The 18,562-nt window shown below is 36.2% G+C and overlaps 1 protein-coding gene across 1 annotated transcript in view; it reads right to left on the reverse strand.

Annotated features, from left to right (window-relative positions):
* Nucleotides 1-976: 976 nt before the first annotated feature.
* FTCDNL1 (formiminotransferase cyclodeaminase N-terminal like) overlaps nt 977-18,562 on the reverse strand; it is a 21,152-nt gene continuing 3,566 nt past the window's right edge. The window contains exons 2-5 of the mRNA XM_026072435.1: nt 13,360-13,494; nt 6,139-6,339; nt 5,455-5,553; nt 977-1,008 (exon numbers count right to left, since the gene is read on the reverse strand). Of these exons, the coding sequence (XP_025928220.1) occupies nt 5,534-5,553; nt 6,139-6,339; nt 13,360-13,494 (356 nt within the window). The 3' untranslated portion in view covers nt 977-1,008; nt 5,455-5,533. The remainder of the gene's footprint in view (nt 1,009-5,454; nt 5,554-6,138; nt 6,340-13,359; nt 13,495-18,562) is intronic.

Below are 18,562 nucleotides of genomic sequence, written 5' to 3' on the forward strand. Positions count from 1 at the left end.
TTGCATAAAAGCGTGTTGCAGGACCAGAACACTCTCCAAAGGGAGAAAAAAATCCTACTTTCCTTTCAAAATATTTAAACTAAACAGAACAATTATCCTTCTCTAAATAGAAATGGTCAATTATTTCATTATAAAGAGAAATGATATTCTAAAATTGCACAAATAAGATGTCCTGCTCCAGTCTCACTCCTATGCTGTTTCAAATTCTGATGGAGACAGAACTGAAAAACTGTTCCATTTTTCGCCCACAAACATCCATTTGAATTTTTGTCTCAATTTCTTAGGTCAAGCCCATTGCTTACAGATACTCTAGCATTCCAGCTGATCAGCAGTAATGATGAAAATAGGGAATTTTATGAGTACAAATAATTATTTGCAGATAATTTAAGAATGGAATGTGTGTGGGAAATGTTAATCTAAAGAAACAAAGGTGATCAAGTCAGAGAAAGAAAATACATCATGTGACCTAAGCATCCAATCAAAAATATCAGCTTAAAATCTGAGTTGTTAAATACATGCACTCAGTTGCTTATGTCTAAACTACAGACCAGGAACAAATGCCCACAGCTATTTGATGAATAATTCTGAATAATGAATAAGCTGGAGAAAATCATAGACTGCTCACAATGTGGGAACAGAAGGAAAAGCTAAATTGCTTGCTCTAAATTGTGTCTTTGCCATCTGTGTATCTTGCATACTGTTCTTTTTACTTTTCATTCAGCAGAATGGAAGTCCTAATGGCTCACTACGAATTTATTTAAGAGACAGTCCTTTTCAGAGAAAATTAAAGATGCTGTTATACATGCTTTAAAGTTTGATCCGTACCATGCTGCAACAGACAGGGAACAGTTTCTCCCATGGTTTTGTGTTCGGCACATTTATGCAGGGAGAGGTCTCACAGCAGCTCAGTTTCATCTGAACTTTAGCTGCTGCTGCCCCCCACATTTCTCCATCCTTACTGACATATTCACACTCATCTCCAGTTATGACATCGGTGTGTTTATGATCCTGTGGAAAAGTAGTTTAGAGAAAATTAGCCAGCAGAGGAGTGACTAGTCATAAAGCTGAATCAGCTCAGGCCCTGATCACACAAAGGCCAGAAACACTGTCAGGAAAGGGTAAAACCATGGAAATAGGAACACAGGACTATGCCAACTTTCACTGTAGTATATTGCTATGGAACCACATCCTGCAGTATAAACTGCAAAAGCAGAACCAATTTTGGGGGGCCATGAACTCTGACAAAGCAGCCTGAGAGAAAACCACACAGACAAGAGTACTGGGAAAAGTACTGGAGTGGTCAACAGCATACACTCGAGGAGGGTAGAACAGTTTACTTTGTATTTTTCTTTGTGTATTGGGGTAAACTAGGGAACAAGGGAGTGAAAGCTAGGCTCTGCTTCTCATATTGACAAGGTAGAAAAGCTTGACTATTCAGGAGGTCACAGGAATGAATTATGCTTTTGACCAAGGTAACTTATTTAGAAGAATATGTTAATAGTAAAGACAGATATCCATGCTGCAAGTATTAAACTGAAAGACTACTGAAACTAACAAGAGCTGTAAATGAGACGATTTTTATCCATGAAATAAAGCTTCCGAAAATTCAGCACTGTCAGAAAGGACTGAAATCCAGGACCGTCAGAAAACTTTCTTAACAAACAAATTGTATTAGATCACAAATTTAAGAGCCATATATCAGAAGTGTAATACACAGGAAGAAAAAGCTCACCCACTTGTTTTTTTATTTCATGCCTTCTGAGAAGAACTCAACTATTGTCTATATATTACTTCTATAAGGTCTGACACAAAATGCATCCAGCCCTTGAATTTAGGCTGATGAAACTATTGAGATCRGCTGAATGGTAACAGCTATGACAACACTGAAAGTCTCCCCATAAGCTGTTCTTACGAATTATGTTGCTTTTCATTCACTTCAGCCAAAGCTGTCAAACACGTATCAGCCTTTGTTCATCCATGTTAGTTTGTCTGGCAGTTGACTATTAAACGCATGGAGATGAAAACCAATAAGCACATGAGGTGGAATAACACTGTTAAAGGTAATGCTTTGATAACAAGCATGATTTAACTATAGAGGTTTATGAGATTATTTGTTCTCAGAAAAGTGTATTTGCCTCAATGAATTTTGGATTCTGCAGTTTTGCTAAAATGATTTATGTCCTTCTTTACAGCCCTATCTTTCAGAAGTTATCAATGCTTTTTGATGGCTTAATTTTAGAGTAATCATATCATGCTATATGAAAAGTACCTGAGCTACCAGACACTTGAGCAATGTTAGGAAATCAAACTTTTTAATTAATGCTAGTTGAGCACTTAAAATCACTCTTGAGCTTTAAGATTCTTGGTCTATATATTTGTCATGAAGACCTTCTTCTGTGGCTTGTTCCACAGTGGCTGTCCAAGTTTCCTCTGGAAAATACCAGAGTAATGCCTAAGCTTAAACACAGTGTAAACCTTCAGGAAAAGTCCTTGTATCAGATCTGACAAAGCAGCAGGGAATTCTAAGCTAAAAATAGGTTAGAAAACATCTTTTTTATTTTGGCCTATTTTAAACAGTCAGACAACTTTGCAGAAAAAAAGGAGCAGAAATAATATCAGTAGTAAAGCAGGTAAGATCAGTCTTTGTGAAATAGTAAGGAATTAGTGAGAGCGCACTGGATGAGGTATCATCACATTGGATCAACATGTGTAGGATCAATAAATTTTGATGTTCTGTTGTGGGGTGCACTAACCATTCTGGGTACTGAGATACATTGGGAGGTTTTGTTACGTGGCTGTGACAAGGACTGGCTCCATTTGGTGTTCATTTGGTCTGCTGAACATTTGCTAAGAAAGTAGTTTGAAAAATGTTCCAAGAAAATCCACTTCAAGGTAAGAACTTCCTCCAGTCAAGGCAATAATTGTTTAATGTAATATGAGACAACTTTTTTAGTGTTGCTCTCTTTTGAAATAAGTAAAATAATTTTTTTTTCAATTTTTCTAATGCTCTTCTCCCTGCTTGTGCACTTAAAATTACATTTACATTACATTTTTGGCCTGAACATGACCGAAAATATCCAAGAGCTCTCTTCCTAAAATATGAACTTAGGAGTAGGAGAACAGTTTTCACAAAGCAACTGCTCTCTTGCCTTGTAACCCTATCGTACTGAAGACCTGCAAATTATCCCCAAAAGGTAAGCCTGGAAACCAAAATTCATAACTCTATGGGATACTAAAGATCATAGGCTCAGCAGAAACACTGGTTTATCATCTATTTATACCTCTCCTTCACAGATGTTAACTATAATTTTCCTATCTTTTCCATCATTTCTCACCCCACTAGTATTTCTTTCTATTTCAGAGATATTACTTTTTTATTTTTCTAATATTATCTCATTGGTTAACCTAATAAAGTTAAGAGCCATCACTAATGACCTAGTTTTACTTTGGCATTCCTTTTTTCTTTACATCAGGCCTGAGAATGGAACCGTGTGCCTGAAAATTTATCTATTTCCAATTGTATCATTTGGTTAAAAAAAAAAAAAAACCACTATTTCTTTACACTACCATCGCTAAACACCACTACTACTGTACAAATATGACACTATTCTTCAATTACATATATCTACTTTTCTAGAAAACTTTAGTGGTTTCATTATTGTAAAATTACACAGGACTCTTACTATTAGGATCTTATCCTTGAAATCACCTAACTGATATCAATTCTTAAACCCTCTACCTGTATGAAAGACAGGCTACCTTGTTCTTATAATGAGTTCTATCTTCTGTGAAATTACATAACCTATATTTCAAATAAAAGTACAGTAAAGATTTTACTAGGCACTAGTAACAGTAATTGGGGGTAACTAGGTAAAAGTTCTTTAAAGCATTCATGTTCCTACTGTAAAGCAATTTCCACTTGTAATTACAGAACAGGTTGACTGACCACTGTACTTCAGTAGGATAACTCATATACTTAGAATTGACTGCAAAATAATTGCTAGATCTAGGACAGAGCCTTTCATACCCTTCAGAGGCAAAATCTCATTAGCACAAGCTAATAGCATGGATCATCAAAAATTCATCAAAAAGAATCGTATTCACTGAGATTTTAAACTGTACTAATTTTGTCACTGATAAATGAGGAAGAACTTCTTTGTCTTTAAGTACATGCTCACCCTATACCATACAGACATTGCATCATTCTGTATTCTATAAAACTTCCCACATCTTACCTGTCTACTTTTACAGCCATACCTTTCCAGACCCTTCAAATTCTGTAACTCAATCCTATACACCCACCTAAAATTTAGTCAGGGCATCAAATCAGGCTTTAAACACTTCCACAGCTAAGTTTTTAAACATAAAAACAGATGTATCAAGTAAAACAATAAATAAACAATACACACGCAAAAAAGGACCAAAACTATCTACAGCACTAATACTAAAAAGCATAAGAGCATTAGGTATTCAAAGGGAAAAGTCAGTAGAAATTCTTAGCAGTGAATATTGTAGCCAAAATTCTGGTTCTGCTGAAATCAGTGGCAAAATCCCTGCAAATTTAATGAGTCTAAGAGCTTACCCTACAGATCTAAACAGGGCAACCTTTAGTGGTATTTCAAAAGAAAACACAATTTGGGTCAATGTATCCCTTGCTAACACTGCATCCCAGCCTGCCTGATTTATTGTAATCTCTCTTTAGTTCAGAGGACTACTAAACAGATTTATAATGAAATTTTTGTTCATCAGTATCTTTCATAACATCACCTACAACAGCTAAATGACAACAACACAGCCTAAATTCTCCAAAACAAAAACATATTCTTGCAAGTAATTCTGTGCAAATAAAGTTGTTGAAAGAACTTCAGGTCAGGGCCTACTTCACTACAGGATCTTAAACTTATTTTTTAGACAGCAGCTTGGCTTTGCTGTGCATGCTTAGAAGTCAAAAATGTTACATAAATTGTAAATAAAGAATAGCCAAAAATGTCTCTGAAAAGCATGGACTTAGTGCACTGACTGCCAGTGTACTATAAAAATCTTATACCCCACAAAGTAAATAGTCAAATGAGCATATTTGTACTAAACATAACATATAAACTGTTGTTTTAGACAGCCAGAGGGAATGATACATTCTTTACAGATCTTTGCTATATGGATTTGTGCTGGCCACTGACCCTACTTCCAAGGCAGTGAAACCAATTAGTTGGTTAAGGCTTTCTTATTTATGGCAGGAATAACATAAATCTCTTTAATATACATACATTTTCATTTTATTAACTCAACTGCTGCTGATGTCCATTTCCTTCTGAAGCATAAGTATCACCAAGAGACTTTTTTTTAAGTTTCCTTTCAGGTTTAATTTGCCTCCCCATTTCTTTCCTTCACTTCCTTCCTCTCCTCTCAAAAAAACCCCAAAACAAACAAAACAAACTAAATGGGTATATTACTTACAAGAAGAAAGATCATTGTAGGAAAAATATATCCACAATATTTCAGCTGTGTTTGCTATCTCAGTCATTGGTAAGTGAGATCACCATTCTGGAGACTGATCTGGAAAAATGAGGTAAAAGAGATGAGAGACTGGGACTTAGGAAACTTAAATGCTATTATTATCTTGACTACTGACTTGCTGGGACATCTTGGGCAGGTCAGTTAGCTGTATTATGCTCATTTCTAAAAGAACATCTTAATTTTATCCACCTTTGAATAATGTTTTCATCTCATGGCCTCAAAGGACATTCCAAAGAGGACTGTGCTTTTATTTGTCACTAAAACTAGAAGAACATCAGGTAGGGGCAGATAAATCCTGATTTTCTATGACAACACTTGACACCATTCCCTAATCAGATCATCAGAACAATCCACAGACAGTCATTAACATGGAATGACTGCAGATTCACACTGTTCATTTGTGTTTCCCCAGACGTAACAAGTTGGGATTGTTTCTTAAATTCATACACTCTATAATTCAAGACAGCAAAGTTTTTCAATGTTGAGATTTAAAATACATATATTTAAGACATATGTATATATATAATATGTGTGCGTGTGCGCACAAAAATCATATGAAATTACCTCCCCTCTTCCAAAATGCTCTAGTGCCTTTTGTTAATGCTTATGATGTACAATGCTTACATTCCTCTGGGGTGATTCCAACTAGTGCCATTCCAGAAGTTTTTATTCCATGGTCACTGGCCAGTTTTTTAAAGTGAGCCTTCACTGACTGAGGAAAGACATACAAAAGAATCTTCCCAACAAGACAGTATGAAATATATGCAGAGTCTTCAGGCAAAGTCAGTGCATCATCTTGATCTTCAAAGCTTTCCACGTTACAAGCTAGTTCAGTTTTCACATTGCAGAGGAAAGCAAACATCTGCAGGTCTTTCAAACCACTTGTACTGCTGCCTTGGACAACCCTTGCTATTTCTCTTTGTGTAGCAGTCTTGAGTGTCCGTGGTCACACTGCAGCTCATTACATATGGGCTGGCTCCAATATCTACAATCATTATAAAAACAGATTTGTCAGAAAAAAAAATTCCCTACTTTTGAGGCACTGTAAATTTGCTTCTACATCTTCTTTCCTATTTATAAAAAGTTAAGATCATGTTCTAGCCTTTCCAAATCTATCTTGCTGGGACCCCAGCTGACTTAAATAAGAGCTTCTGGACATATGATGCCTCCACTTGTTCCCTTAGTATTTATTTTAAGTTCAGTTTGTTTTCCTTTGTTCATTGTCTCCAAACCACTTTCTCATAATTAGAAATATCCAACATGTAAACACTCATCATCATTGCCTTTTATTCTCTTTGACTAATATTTCTTTTGTTCCTTTATTTTGATGCCCTAAAAATAAAGGCCCTTTGCGTGTAGACAGAAATGGGTTTATTGAAACCAGACACGGTGCATTTAATTCTTCCCCTTTTATCCACTCATATGAGCTTTATTGCCATACTATAAAGTAACATCTAAATAATAATTAAATTTCCAAAGATAGGCCTCTTGGTCTTGCTGTTGGGTGTCCTGCATGAGTTAAAGAGCTGATTTCATAAATACTAAATTTCTTTCCACTACTCAAAAGTGCAACATAACAAATATCTACCTAAATTTATTTCAGAGTTGAGTCAGTTCAAATAATAACTGGGATATACTTTTCTTTCCTCCATTCAAGATCAACAATAAATTGATTGTTGTTACAGAGAAAATGACAAATATGGACTCAGTTTCAGTCAGTCTCTAAATCTTGAAAATGCAATTTATTAACAAGCTTTTATCTCTCCAAGTCACTAATCAATGTTGTTATTCTAGAAAGATCTTAAAGTTGAGTGTGCCAGACTCAACTTCTCACTGGAGAAACAAGCAGCTATTTCTATGGCTTCAGCACAAGAGCACATTTGACAACTTCCCTAGCTGCAAGGAACATGAAAACATCTTACTTGTAATGCTCTTTGCAGCCAACATTTTAACAAAAATCTCTAGATGATAACCAAACCTCTAACAAACTAAAAGAATAAATGCTAACTCCCATTTATATGAAAAAGGAGACAAATCAACCAAATCTACATCTTTATAAACTGCCCTCCCATTTAAACTCTTTGTACTTCCATAAATCCAAAAATTAAGGAAGCAAGAGTTCACTGCCAGCTAGATCAGATTCCTATTGTTGGTTGAATTTATTCCAAACACTTAAACACCATTTCAGCTGTTTGCAATACCAATCTAAAGCAAAATGCTGGTATGCTAGAAGACTGGATTTTGACATCAGAAACAAGTGAATTAATACAAACCTAAAAAAAATAGTATGCTAAAGATTTACTTTGTTCAGTGCTGCAATTTGCAAATATTTAGAATCTCCAGTAATAATATTCCTGGTTTACTTGGTACGATTCTACTGATAAGGGCCTGCGGCTCTGCATGGAACACACAACACTTCTTATATTTCTATTGTTCCAAGAGGTGATTTGATCATACAGAGTCCTTTTGGATGTTCTCTGAGCACTCCTGGCACTTAGCTCATAACAGACCCAATTTCTAGTCTTGTTTCCACAAACAAGATCTAACCAAGCGCCAGAACAAATAACAGAATTCTCTTTGTGACCTTTCTCATCTTCCTCAACATATAAAGAATTTTTGTTTACAGTTCTTTGCAAAGAGTAAATATATTTATGTGAATATTTACTCATGCTAAGTTCAGTGCCTCCTGTATATGTATCTAACAGACTGAAAGAAGGAATAATTGCAGTGTGATTCTAGTGATCCATCAGAGAATGATGAATCACAGTAATGGCTTTCAACAACTGATCAGCAATCCAAAGCCTGAATGACCTATACAAGTTTTTCAAGTTTTAAAGCTTATCATCATTAGAGGAGTGCCGAGAAACACCAAGRGGACTGTCCTATTGTGGCAGACACAAACTGAAACTCAATCTATACCCCGAAGAGCTGACAATCCACTCGCATCATTTGTCTATTCAGAAACATGAACACAAGCTGCTGAAGGTTACAGTACAGGTCACAGTAATGAAGTCAGGACTCCATAATTTTGATTGCTGCTCTAGTGCTCAACCTGCTGCATTGTACTGAATCCCATAAAAAGATGCCTGTTTGCAAACAGTCTGCAGATAAATAGACTAATTTTAGATGTTCCTACTATTCTCCTTACAGATCAAGGAGGCATACAAAGCTTCATGTCTCCCTGACAATTCTGCCATTTAAAAACACTCAAAAATGAACAAAAACCCCAACAATGCAAAACGTACAGCTGGTGATCCTGATAGTCAAAGACCTCTACAGTTAGAGCTGATAGTGATGCAAACTCCTTATGCCAGATTGTTTAAGCACAGAAGAAAACACAAATGCACATAATTAAGATCTGATGTTTGCTTTCTTCCTGCAAACATGAATGCAGTATTTGTGTTTGAGCACTGGCAGTAACAACTGTGAACTATGCTATTAACGTCTGGTTTAAAAATGCTTGTGGCAGGATCGTGTCTGGAGGAACAAAAATAACAATGTATTCAGACAAAACAATGGTGAAAAGCCCATTAAGAAAATTAAAAGCAGTGATTATAGTAGAAAAACATGTATTCTTCTCTCAGAATATTATTTACATATAACTTTTCTTAAACTGGATCCAAACACTGCCACTCTCAATAAAATCAAAGTTGCTGAGAGGATATATTTTTGAAGTATACAAGAGCTTATTTTATTTCAAGGGAGAAAGATAGCTCAGTACCACTTTTGCTTGTTTTCCCCAGACATTTTTAAATTAAATAGATTAGTACTAAATAGGCTAAAGAGTTAAGCTGTTTTAATGGCTTCATATACTAACCTGGGTTTAAGAAATGTATATATATTTTTAAATAGATCATCATACAGTTGGGGATTTTTCCATTTCAGTGACAGATGCAATGCAAGTGACTGGCAGTACAGAGCAGTCACATTTAACTGACACCAAGCACCCACTTGCTAGAGAGTCTCCTAAATTGGTCTCTGGCTCTAAATCAACATCTGGAGGTGCACCCTTTCAATGACTATCCAGGGAATTTAGCTGACTATTATTAGTGGCTAAAGGAGAACAATATGAATTCCTTTCCTTGCCCATTCCAGCTGAGACATTCTGGAGTGTTTGCTAATGCTGTGTAAAGCCAGTCCTAACAATTAGTCTTCTTTTATGCGAAGTATGCACATAGAAACAGAAACATTTGAGTGATTATGGCTCTGAATTTTTAAGGACATACCAGACAAAACACAGCCAAAACAGAACATTATGTTGAATACTGTTATCCTGGAATCCCATCACTGACTTCCTGGTAAGACAGCGACTGGCTGCAAGAATAAATTTAGACTGAGGGAGGGCAGGGGAGAGAAGGGGTGATAGCTAGTGAAAAATTCTAGTCTGTAACTGGTCTTATACTACAAACTAAAAAAAGCAATATCTTACAGCCCACTTCCCGTCCCTTGTACTGATCTAGGAATAACTGCTCGGGGCTTTGGGAAACCCATGATCCAGCTAAGTATAAAATATCCATCCTGTCATCATCTTGCTATGTGGGGGTTTCTAGCAGTCCCTTCTGGCTAAGTATCCTGCCAAAAGAGGATGGGGCCAGACTCTTCAGTGGGGCCCAGTGATAGGATGAGAGGCAACGGGCACAAATTGAAGCACAAGAAGTTCTGTCTGAACATAAGGAAAAGCTTTTTTACTGTGAGGGTGACAGAGCACTGGAACAGGTTGCCCAGAGAGGTTGTGGAGTCTCCATCCTTGGAGATATTCAAAAGCCATCTGGACAAGGTCCTGGGCAACGTGCTCTAGGTTACCTTGCTTGAGCAGGGGGGTTGGACTAGACGATCTTCAGAGGTCCCTCAACTGTTCAACTGTTCTGTAATAAATTTCCTCATGATTTTATTAGTTATTCAATTTCATGAGAACTTACCTATTTCTGTCTGTTATGGAATGAAAGAAACTTATCTTCCCCAGGTTCCTTTGTAAACACTAGACCTGATGTGTTAAAACACATCAGTTTAATGGGCATTCCTTGAAGATTTCAGACCTCGGAAGAGGAACACTCTTGATTTTGTTTGCCTTCTGTCTAAAGTTCTAATCACAGTTAATTAAAGTTGATATGGACAAATGTTGGCTTATGGTTAATTTTAATATGAAAAAAGAACCTTCTGTACAATTTCTAAATGGTCTTCCTTGTAGCACAGTCTTTTACTCTTTGAGGGACAACATATCTGTCTTTTCTACAAAGTATTAAATAAAAAATGTTCAATTAGCAAACTACCACAGAAATTTAAATAAAAACAAAAATGACACTGATGGTTTAGCCAAAATTCTCTGCATATTTGAAAATGATCATGGGGAAAATAAATTTAAATGGTTAGAGAACCTTCTCTCTGTATGTTTTCTTCTCCAGATTTGCTGGCTGAGAAAATAATGATAAATGCCAGTCTTGAGCATGAATTTTCAATTCTGAGCAGATGCACTTGTAAAGCAAGGAGTGATGCCTGCCTGCTCTCATATGCAACATAAGGAAGATTCTGTTCCTTTTCCATAACAGCTCAACAGATATTCAATAAGTTATTTCTCATGATTCAGACCATGTACTCACCTGGCCTGAGGTGAGTACACCTCAGACTGAGGTTTTTATAACACTGAGAAGATTTCTTTTCTGTATTTTTTAAATGACTGTTAGCACAGTCTGCTTAAATTTTGCTACAAGGTCAAACCCTAAGTAGTTTTATTTAATTATGAAGGCCAGTGGAACTCATCTCTTCCCCTCACTCTCTGAAAAACAAACTTACGAAAGGAATTACAAGTCTTCTAGCATGCATGCTGAAAAAGCCCAATGAACTCAGCTGGAGTCACTTTGTAGACTAATTGACTTTAGTTTGACAGTGAGCATTTCTGACTACACTAAAACTGTACATTTTTATCATGGAATAAAAGGTTGCACTTCCTACTGTCACCAAAATCGCCCACAACCCCCCCCCCCCCTTGAGACTTTCTTGTCTGGGGCCTTTGGTAACACTACCTCTTGGACCTTATTATTGGGAAGGTAGAATTCCCAGATGAAGTTAAAGGGCCGGTAAACTGAAATCCTTCCAAAGGACTGAAGCCTTCTTTGAATACAGCTTCATTTCCCAGCCTGCCCAAAAAGAAACACACTAGCACTAGTTCCTAAGACAAAGTCAGATGCTCATCTACATAAGAAAAAAGCGAAAAAGGGGAAGGGGAAAAAAGAGAGGAAAATGGGGGTAAGAAGGGGAAAGGAGAGGTGAAGGAGAAGGAAAAAAGACCTAGTTCAATTGCTTTATTTTACAGAAAACAACTTTTAGATTTGATATAACTGTATGAGCCAATTAAGCAAAATATAACAGACCAGTAAAAAGGTCAGAACCTCAATGCCAAAATGGCACATCATTCCACTGGTGCTTCAGCACTGCAGCAAGGGACCCAGGCTTAGTATTCCATTCTATTCACAGCCAAAAGCAGAGTATCTGATCTCAGAGAGTTTTCTTGACTCAAGATTAAAGATTCCCAGCAGACAATGGGACTACAAATAATATTTGATTTTTGCTAAGGTGACTTTAACTCACTTAAAACTAGTACTTTGGAAAATGGTTCTCTTTTAGCTTTGGATATTTGGGTAATGACTTCAGTGACTTTTTGTTTGAAGCATAACCTAAACCAAAATGAAAAGCACGTCTATAGTAGTTTAAACAATGTTTATATTGTTATCACAAAAGTTCTCCTATAAGGGTGCAACAGACATCACAGTCATTACCATGGGAAGTTTCACTAGGATTTTAGAGTAATAAAAGCAGCATATAAATCTGCAGTTTGGAATCTCTTAATTGATTTTATTGCTTGACTTACATTAATGCATATCTTGTGTCTGCAAAGTCATTTGACTTTCCTTTCAATTGCTTGTTTCAGTTTGGGTATTTAAGGCAGCTACTAAGAAGGTACTTTAAACATTTAATTCTAAAGGCCTCTATCACATTTTACTTTTGCTGATAGTCAAAAATGAGTGCCACTCAGTATCTAGTCCAGCCATTATTTTGCCATACGAACTAGGAGTTCTAATTCCAACACAAGATGTAGATAATGCAGAGGCTGTGAAATACTCAGAAAGGGGAAAGAAGCAGTGTCAACACAATGGCTTCCAAATGACAAACAACATGTGCTAAAAGCTAGACATAATGCTCAGGATATTTTGGCATGTTACTGCAATCAGGGCAGTATCTATGTGATGAGTGGGAAGGGACAAAGCTGTACAGTTGCACAAACAAATACATATCACAGGACCAGAGCTGTTCTCAAACTGGTTGCTGCTAGTGGGGGTCTACAGCTTCTTAGCCTTCCACTGAATCCAGACCTGCATAAAACCTTGAAAAATAAAGGAAATATCCCCCAGAAAAGTTTTTAAAAATGCTGTGAAAACATAACATTATCAAAACTGTGCCACTGGCACCCAAGCTGAAGTTGCACAGCTGTTAGCTCAATATAGCCAAATTCTCTTAGATCCAGCTCCAATTTAGGAAAGTGCTTAGTCACATGCTTACATCCCTTTCTAGGATGAAGCTTCGTGCCCTTTGTCTGGAGAAGAATTTAATGCTGTAGTAGGTTGAGTAACCAATACATATTTCTGAAGCCTAATATATTGCCTTTTAATTATTTCTAAACTAGATGCATACCAGCCAGGGACAGAAATAAAATGTCTAATTTTCTGAACCCTACTCTAAACAATGCTGGAGACAGATTTAGGGAAAAACATCATCCACACAATTTATCAATGTTTTTAATTAAATAGTGATTCAAGATCTCTATTTACCTACTTCAAGTCACTCTTCCACATTCCTCCAGGCTTATAGCCAAGAGCAGAAAAACAGGAATTAAATCTATTGCAATAGCACAAGGAGGGATTCCTTCCTGTGTAGTCACATCAGTGGATTTGAAAGTCTCAATACAGGCAGAAGTGTCACAGTCACCTTACATACAAATGGACAATTTTGGCTTAAGAGAATTTAAACAAATAACTAAGACTTAGCAGAAATATTATTTTGTCTTCAAAAGCCACATAAACAGTAAGTCAATTTGAAACAAGTCATTTTAAAATAAACTACCTATAAAGGTTACAAAACGAATTCAGAAGGAGGTTTTTGCTACAGAACTTAAGTACTGTAGTTAATCTCTGTGTAATTCACTCTAAATACATTCATAGCTTGATTTTTTTCCTCCAAGCCTATCTCAGGTAAGAGGCTTTAAAGAAATTCAAAAGATCTTGTAACTCTTCGAAATGTACTTTAAGAAAGCTCCATAATATACTAAGAAATGTACTCAAAAACATTTGGAGTGAAATAAAATCTTATCAGAACACAATTAACATTTTATGCTGCTGGTTTTGGTATTAAATGAAAATCAGTGAGAATTTATTTTATTGGGGCACTGAATGTTAGGATGTTAATATCTGATGGTTCTTGACATTCTTATATTGCTTTATTAGCAATACCCCATGGCAGTACACAGTGCCTTGTAAAGGAAAATAAATGGGAAGTCTTGTTTTACTACTCCATCAATCAAAAAGATGCAAGAAGCAAGTTAGAGTTGCTATGTGACAAAAAAGCACTTATGTGAGCTGCAAAATTCAAGTACTTCAACAAGAAGACATGAACAATGAAGGCATAAGTTTTATACAGCCTCCATAATAAAAACATTCTCCACAAGTTAGAGAAATGTATATCTTATCACCGTAATTCAACTTAATGACTTTGTACTGTTTTGATATTTGACCTTATTAATAAAAGAACTGTATGTATCTGAGATCAGAATTATGCTACTGTCTTACATATGCCTAATTATTTTGATATAAGTAAAAAAAAAAGTCTGGTTCTTGTTGAATAGATGTTTGCATGTTGATAATGTAAAGACTGTGGTAAAATACCAGTCTTTATTGAATGTTTAAATAAATAATGGCTATATAACATTAAAMAAATCAATAGAAAATTGATTTTTTTTAATTTCTAGCTTTATGAAAGTATCAGTCTCAGTCAATCCTACAAAGATGCAAGCATTCTTACACTTTCAGTTATTTCAATTATTTAAGTAAAAGTTACGTGCCTTTTTACAGTGCCTTTTTAGTGAGATGACTGTCTTGACGACACCTTACTGGTGCTATTCAAATTCTACGTATGAATTAAATACCTACTTCCTGCTGGTAGATGTGCAAATCTCACCATTAATGCAAACATTTCTCATTAACTTTCATGATATCGTTAAGTAGCATTCCATTCAATTAAAAACTGTGTTTAACACTTATTACTTAAAAAATTATCATAGCAGGAACTCCTAACTCCTGATTTATTCAGGAAAACTAGTCAGGTCTGCAGATCTATGGACACTCTCAAAGGTGCCCAAGAAAGATAAGAAAGAAAATCAAGCCTATCATCAGTAGGCTTGAACTTGCTATAGAAAGGCTGGTGCTTCCAATAGCAAAGCTCCGCAAATGGAAGAAGGTTGAAAACCACTAGTAGATATAGCAGACAAGAAGTGGGAAATAAGCCTTATCTTTCCTCCAGTCAAGCAGAAGATTCTCTTTTGGGACAAAGGTTAAAAGGGTTTTAGGAATACAAAAACAAAATAAGAGATCTTCTTAGCTAACATATCAACAGGAGCTGCTTTCATTAAAATAGACTGTCATAGTCATAATCTGGAAATATATTTAGCACTGTTGCTTGACTGCACTTCTGCCCTAGGGGAAGATAAAAATGTAAGATTTCAAATATTCAGCAAATGGCAAAAACCCCAATTCATCAAATCACATGAGAGTGTGTACAACTTTCTGCCTGCACTTACATAAAGATAAGTGCTTTGATAAATATAGCTGAACAGAAAGATGAGCTTTAATAGAATCTAAGTTATTACTGGTGTCTATTTACAGTATCTGTAGTACATATGCCAAAATCTTCTGAGTCTGTTTGCAAGTCAAAAGGATATTCCTCATCCAAATTGTGCACTGACTTCAACAGGATTAGTTGCATTAATAGGAACGAAGAATTGCCTTTAGAGCTCTAAAACGTCGCGAGTTCACAAATGTTGCCTGTTACATACTTTCCCTTGCTATTAACTATCGTAGAATATCACTGGAAACTGAAGAATCAGCATCCACTGAAAGTCACACAGCTGAATCTTGCTCTCAGTTTATCTAACTGCATTCCACCTTAATATAATACCATTTTAGATCAGCATCTCATGAACAAATGGACTAGCACAGAGTCTCGAGCTTTTGCAGTGCTCCACCTAAGCAAATACTGTCCTTTGACAGATAACTAATTTCAAGATCAGGACCTGTTTCCTTCTTATTTGTACAATGTGTCATGCAAACAGTGTCCCAAACCACTTTTGGAAAGGCAAGCTAGAGCAGAGGATGTGGTATAAATTCCAGAAACCCATGGTGCAAAGATACTTTCTGAGGCCAAACTCTGACCGAATTTTTGTGCATGCAGCAATCATCAAAGTTAATAAATGGGAAGGCAGAATTTGGTTCCAAGGTGAATACATAGCAGCACCCATCCAGAAAGCCGGAATATTAAGGAAAAGAATGAAAGAGAAGGGAAATTGAGATGCAAGCACATGTCAGAGCCAAAAATTCGTAATGTCACTGCCAAACCGCAGAAATGGTTAAATGGTTAGGGGCTGAGCTTTAGTCACCACTATTTTTTTTTTTTTTTTTTTTAAACAAAGCATGAAAAGCACCTTCCATTCCACTTCCTGGGCTACAGTGTCTTCTTTAAAAATATCAACCGGATTTTGCAAATTATATTAGCTTATATCAAACAACTTAAAACTTCCTTAAGCCAAAAATTTTTTCTTGTACAATTAGATAAACTACAGAGCACAGAAACTCTTTGCTTGTCATTTAACTAGTTATTCCATGAATAGCAGAACTAACAAAAAATTTTTTTATGGATTCATATCCTTCACTCTTTACTACCCCATTACAGTAATTCCAGACCTTCCTACCCACTATGTCCTCTATGAACCAGACCAGGCAAGAGACAGCACAAATTATGGCTGGTCTAGAGCCAACACATATTGAGTTTCCAGCCAATTGCTTCCAAACATGATGTACAAAGGCTGAATTCTTCCTGATTTTCCTTCTGTGAGGGCATTAGCTTGGGTCATTCACAGCTATTCATTCATCAGTTTTCACAAGACTCATAGGTCATTCTCTCAACAACTCCTACTCCTCATTTAAAATCTAAAATGGCCAATGGGAAAGAAGTGACAGATAGTTGGGCTGAACAGTTAAATAAAACCCATTTCCATAGAGAAATACATTAAGTGAAAGACATGTATTAAACAGAAACAGCAGTTCGTAATTTTTTTATTACTCCCTATTTTTTTCAGCAGTGAAAAAAAACAGAAATGAGATCACATATCTGCTATTTTAGTAGCTTCTCCACACAGCTCTGACAGAAAAAGAACACGGATTCATTTTTAAAGCTGAAAAGCTTTTATTCCCACTCTCATGCAATTCAACTCAGTAAATTGCTAAAAGAATAAATTATTCTCCCCTATGTTCTCCTGAATATCCACACACACACAAAAAATGGCTGCTGGCAGACAGAGCTGTCAGTAGGAATTTCAGCATAAGCAAATTGTTTAGTACCTGTAATGGAGTATAATAGCTATAATTTCATTTGAACTGTTGCCACTAATAAGCTAATAAAATTGTGAGTCAAGACCTAGCCATTCATCACTACATGTAGCCACTGGGAACTCTTCTGTGCACACTTCACCACAGAACAGGTAACTCAGTCCTTTAAGTGTTACTGTATCTGAAAAAATGATGAGCCAGGCCTGGCACATTCTCTCTTTTAATGGTGAAAGGCACAGCTGCATATAAACTACAAAGGAGTTTCCCATCAGTATTTAACAGGTGTTTTCACAGCTACTCCCAATCCTCTGCCAGAATGCAAACTAGCAATTTAAATGCATATGCAGCTGAAAAATGTTTGAAAGGAAATTTAAATACAAAATGTAATACATACATTGAGATACACATAAGTATATATGCCCATTGCACATTAACTGGGCAGGAAGCATGTTTTTCTGAAGATCTCTGCAAAGGACCATAAAATATTACAGTTGCAACATACAAACTAATAGAAATTCATATATATCAGTTATTTGGCTAAAGATACTATGTAATGTCACCAGACAATTTTTATTCACCAAGAATTATGGTGAAGCAACTATAAAACTTCTTTAATTTAAATGGTATGATTAAAGCAAAAAATACAAGATATGTATTTTCTCAGATCAAGAAAATAAAACAATTATCATATTCTGTGGTGTTTGCACATGCTCTGAATGAAAGCACAGGATTAGTAAATGAGCTATAAGACAATAAAACATAACTGATTCCAGAGAAAAAGCACTTTGACTGTAATAAAGCTTACATTTGCAACAGTACCCATTCTACCTAGAAACCGCAGATATAGTTGCCTCTGGTGGGTGAAACTAACTCACCATTCTGCAGGCAGTCACAAAGATCTATATGAGAGCTCAGGGGGGCTGAAATGGTGAGTAAGCTGTGTTGGTTCTCTCCAGATGAATTAATTTTATCTGATGTGCATGTCTCATCAATGCTAATCAACCAAGATACAGATCCTTTCTGCCAAACCCCCCTGAGATAAAGGAGCAGACTTCTGCAGGGTCATGAAGAAACCCTATGCTCTTCACCTCCCCATGTCAACTTCTTATCATAATAGGCAGCACAACTGCACAGTGCAGACAAGCAGGACTGGCTAGGAACTCAGCAGCTGGCTCATGAGTGTCTCTGATTCAGCATGTGAAGATAATGAGGGCCATTGTAGGGAAAGAAGAGCAGGTGTGGAGCTAGAAGAGGATGTAAAAAGGAAAGACCTTTCCTTTTGCAAGGGAGGATATAAAGGGTAGCAAACAAAAATTTGAAAAGATAAGGAACAAAAAATAGAAGAACGTGGAACAAAAAATAGAAGAACGTGGAACAAAAAATAGAAGAACGTGGAACAA

This window comes from Apteryx rowi, unplaced genomic scaffold (assembly GCF_003343035.1).
Source record: "Apteryx rowi isolate R43461 unplaced genomic scaffold, aptRow1 scaffold_342, whole genome shotgun sequence".
Lineage (NCBI taxonomy): Eukaryota > Metazoa > Chordata > Aves > Apterygiformes > Apterygidae > Apteryx > Apteryx rowi.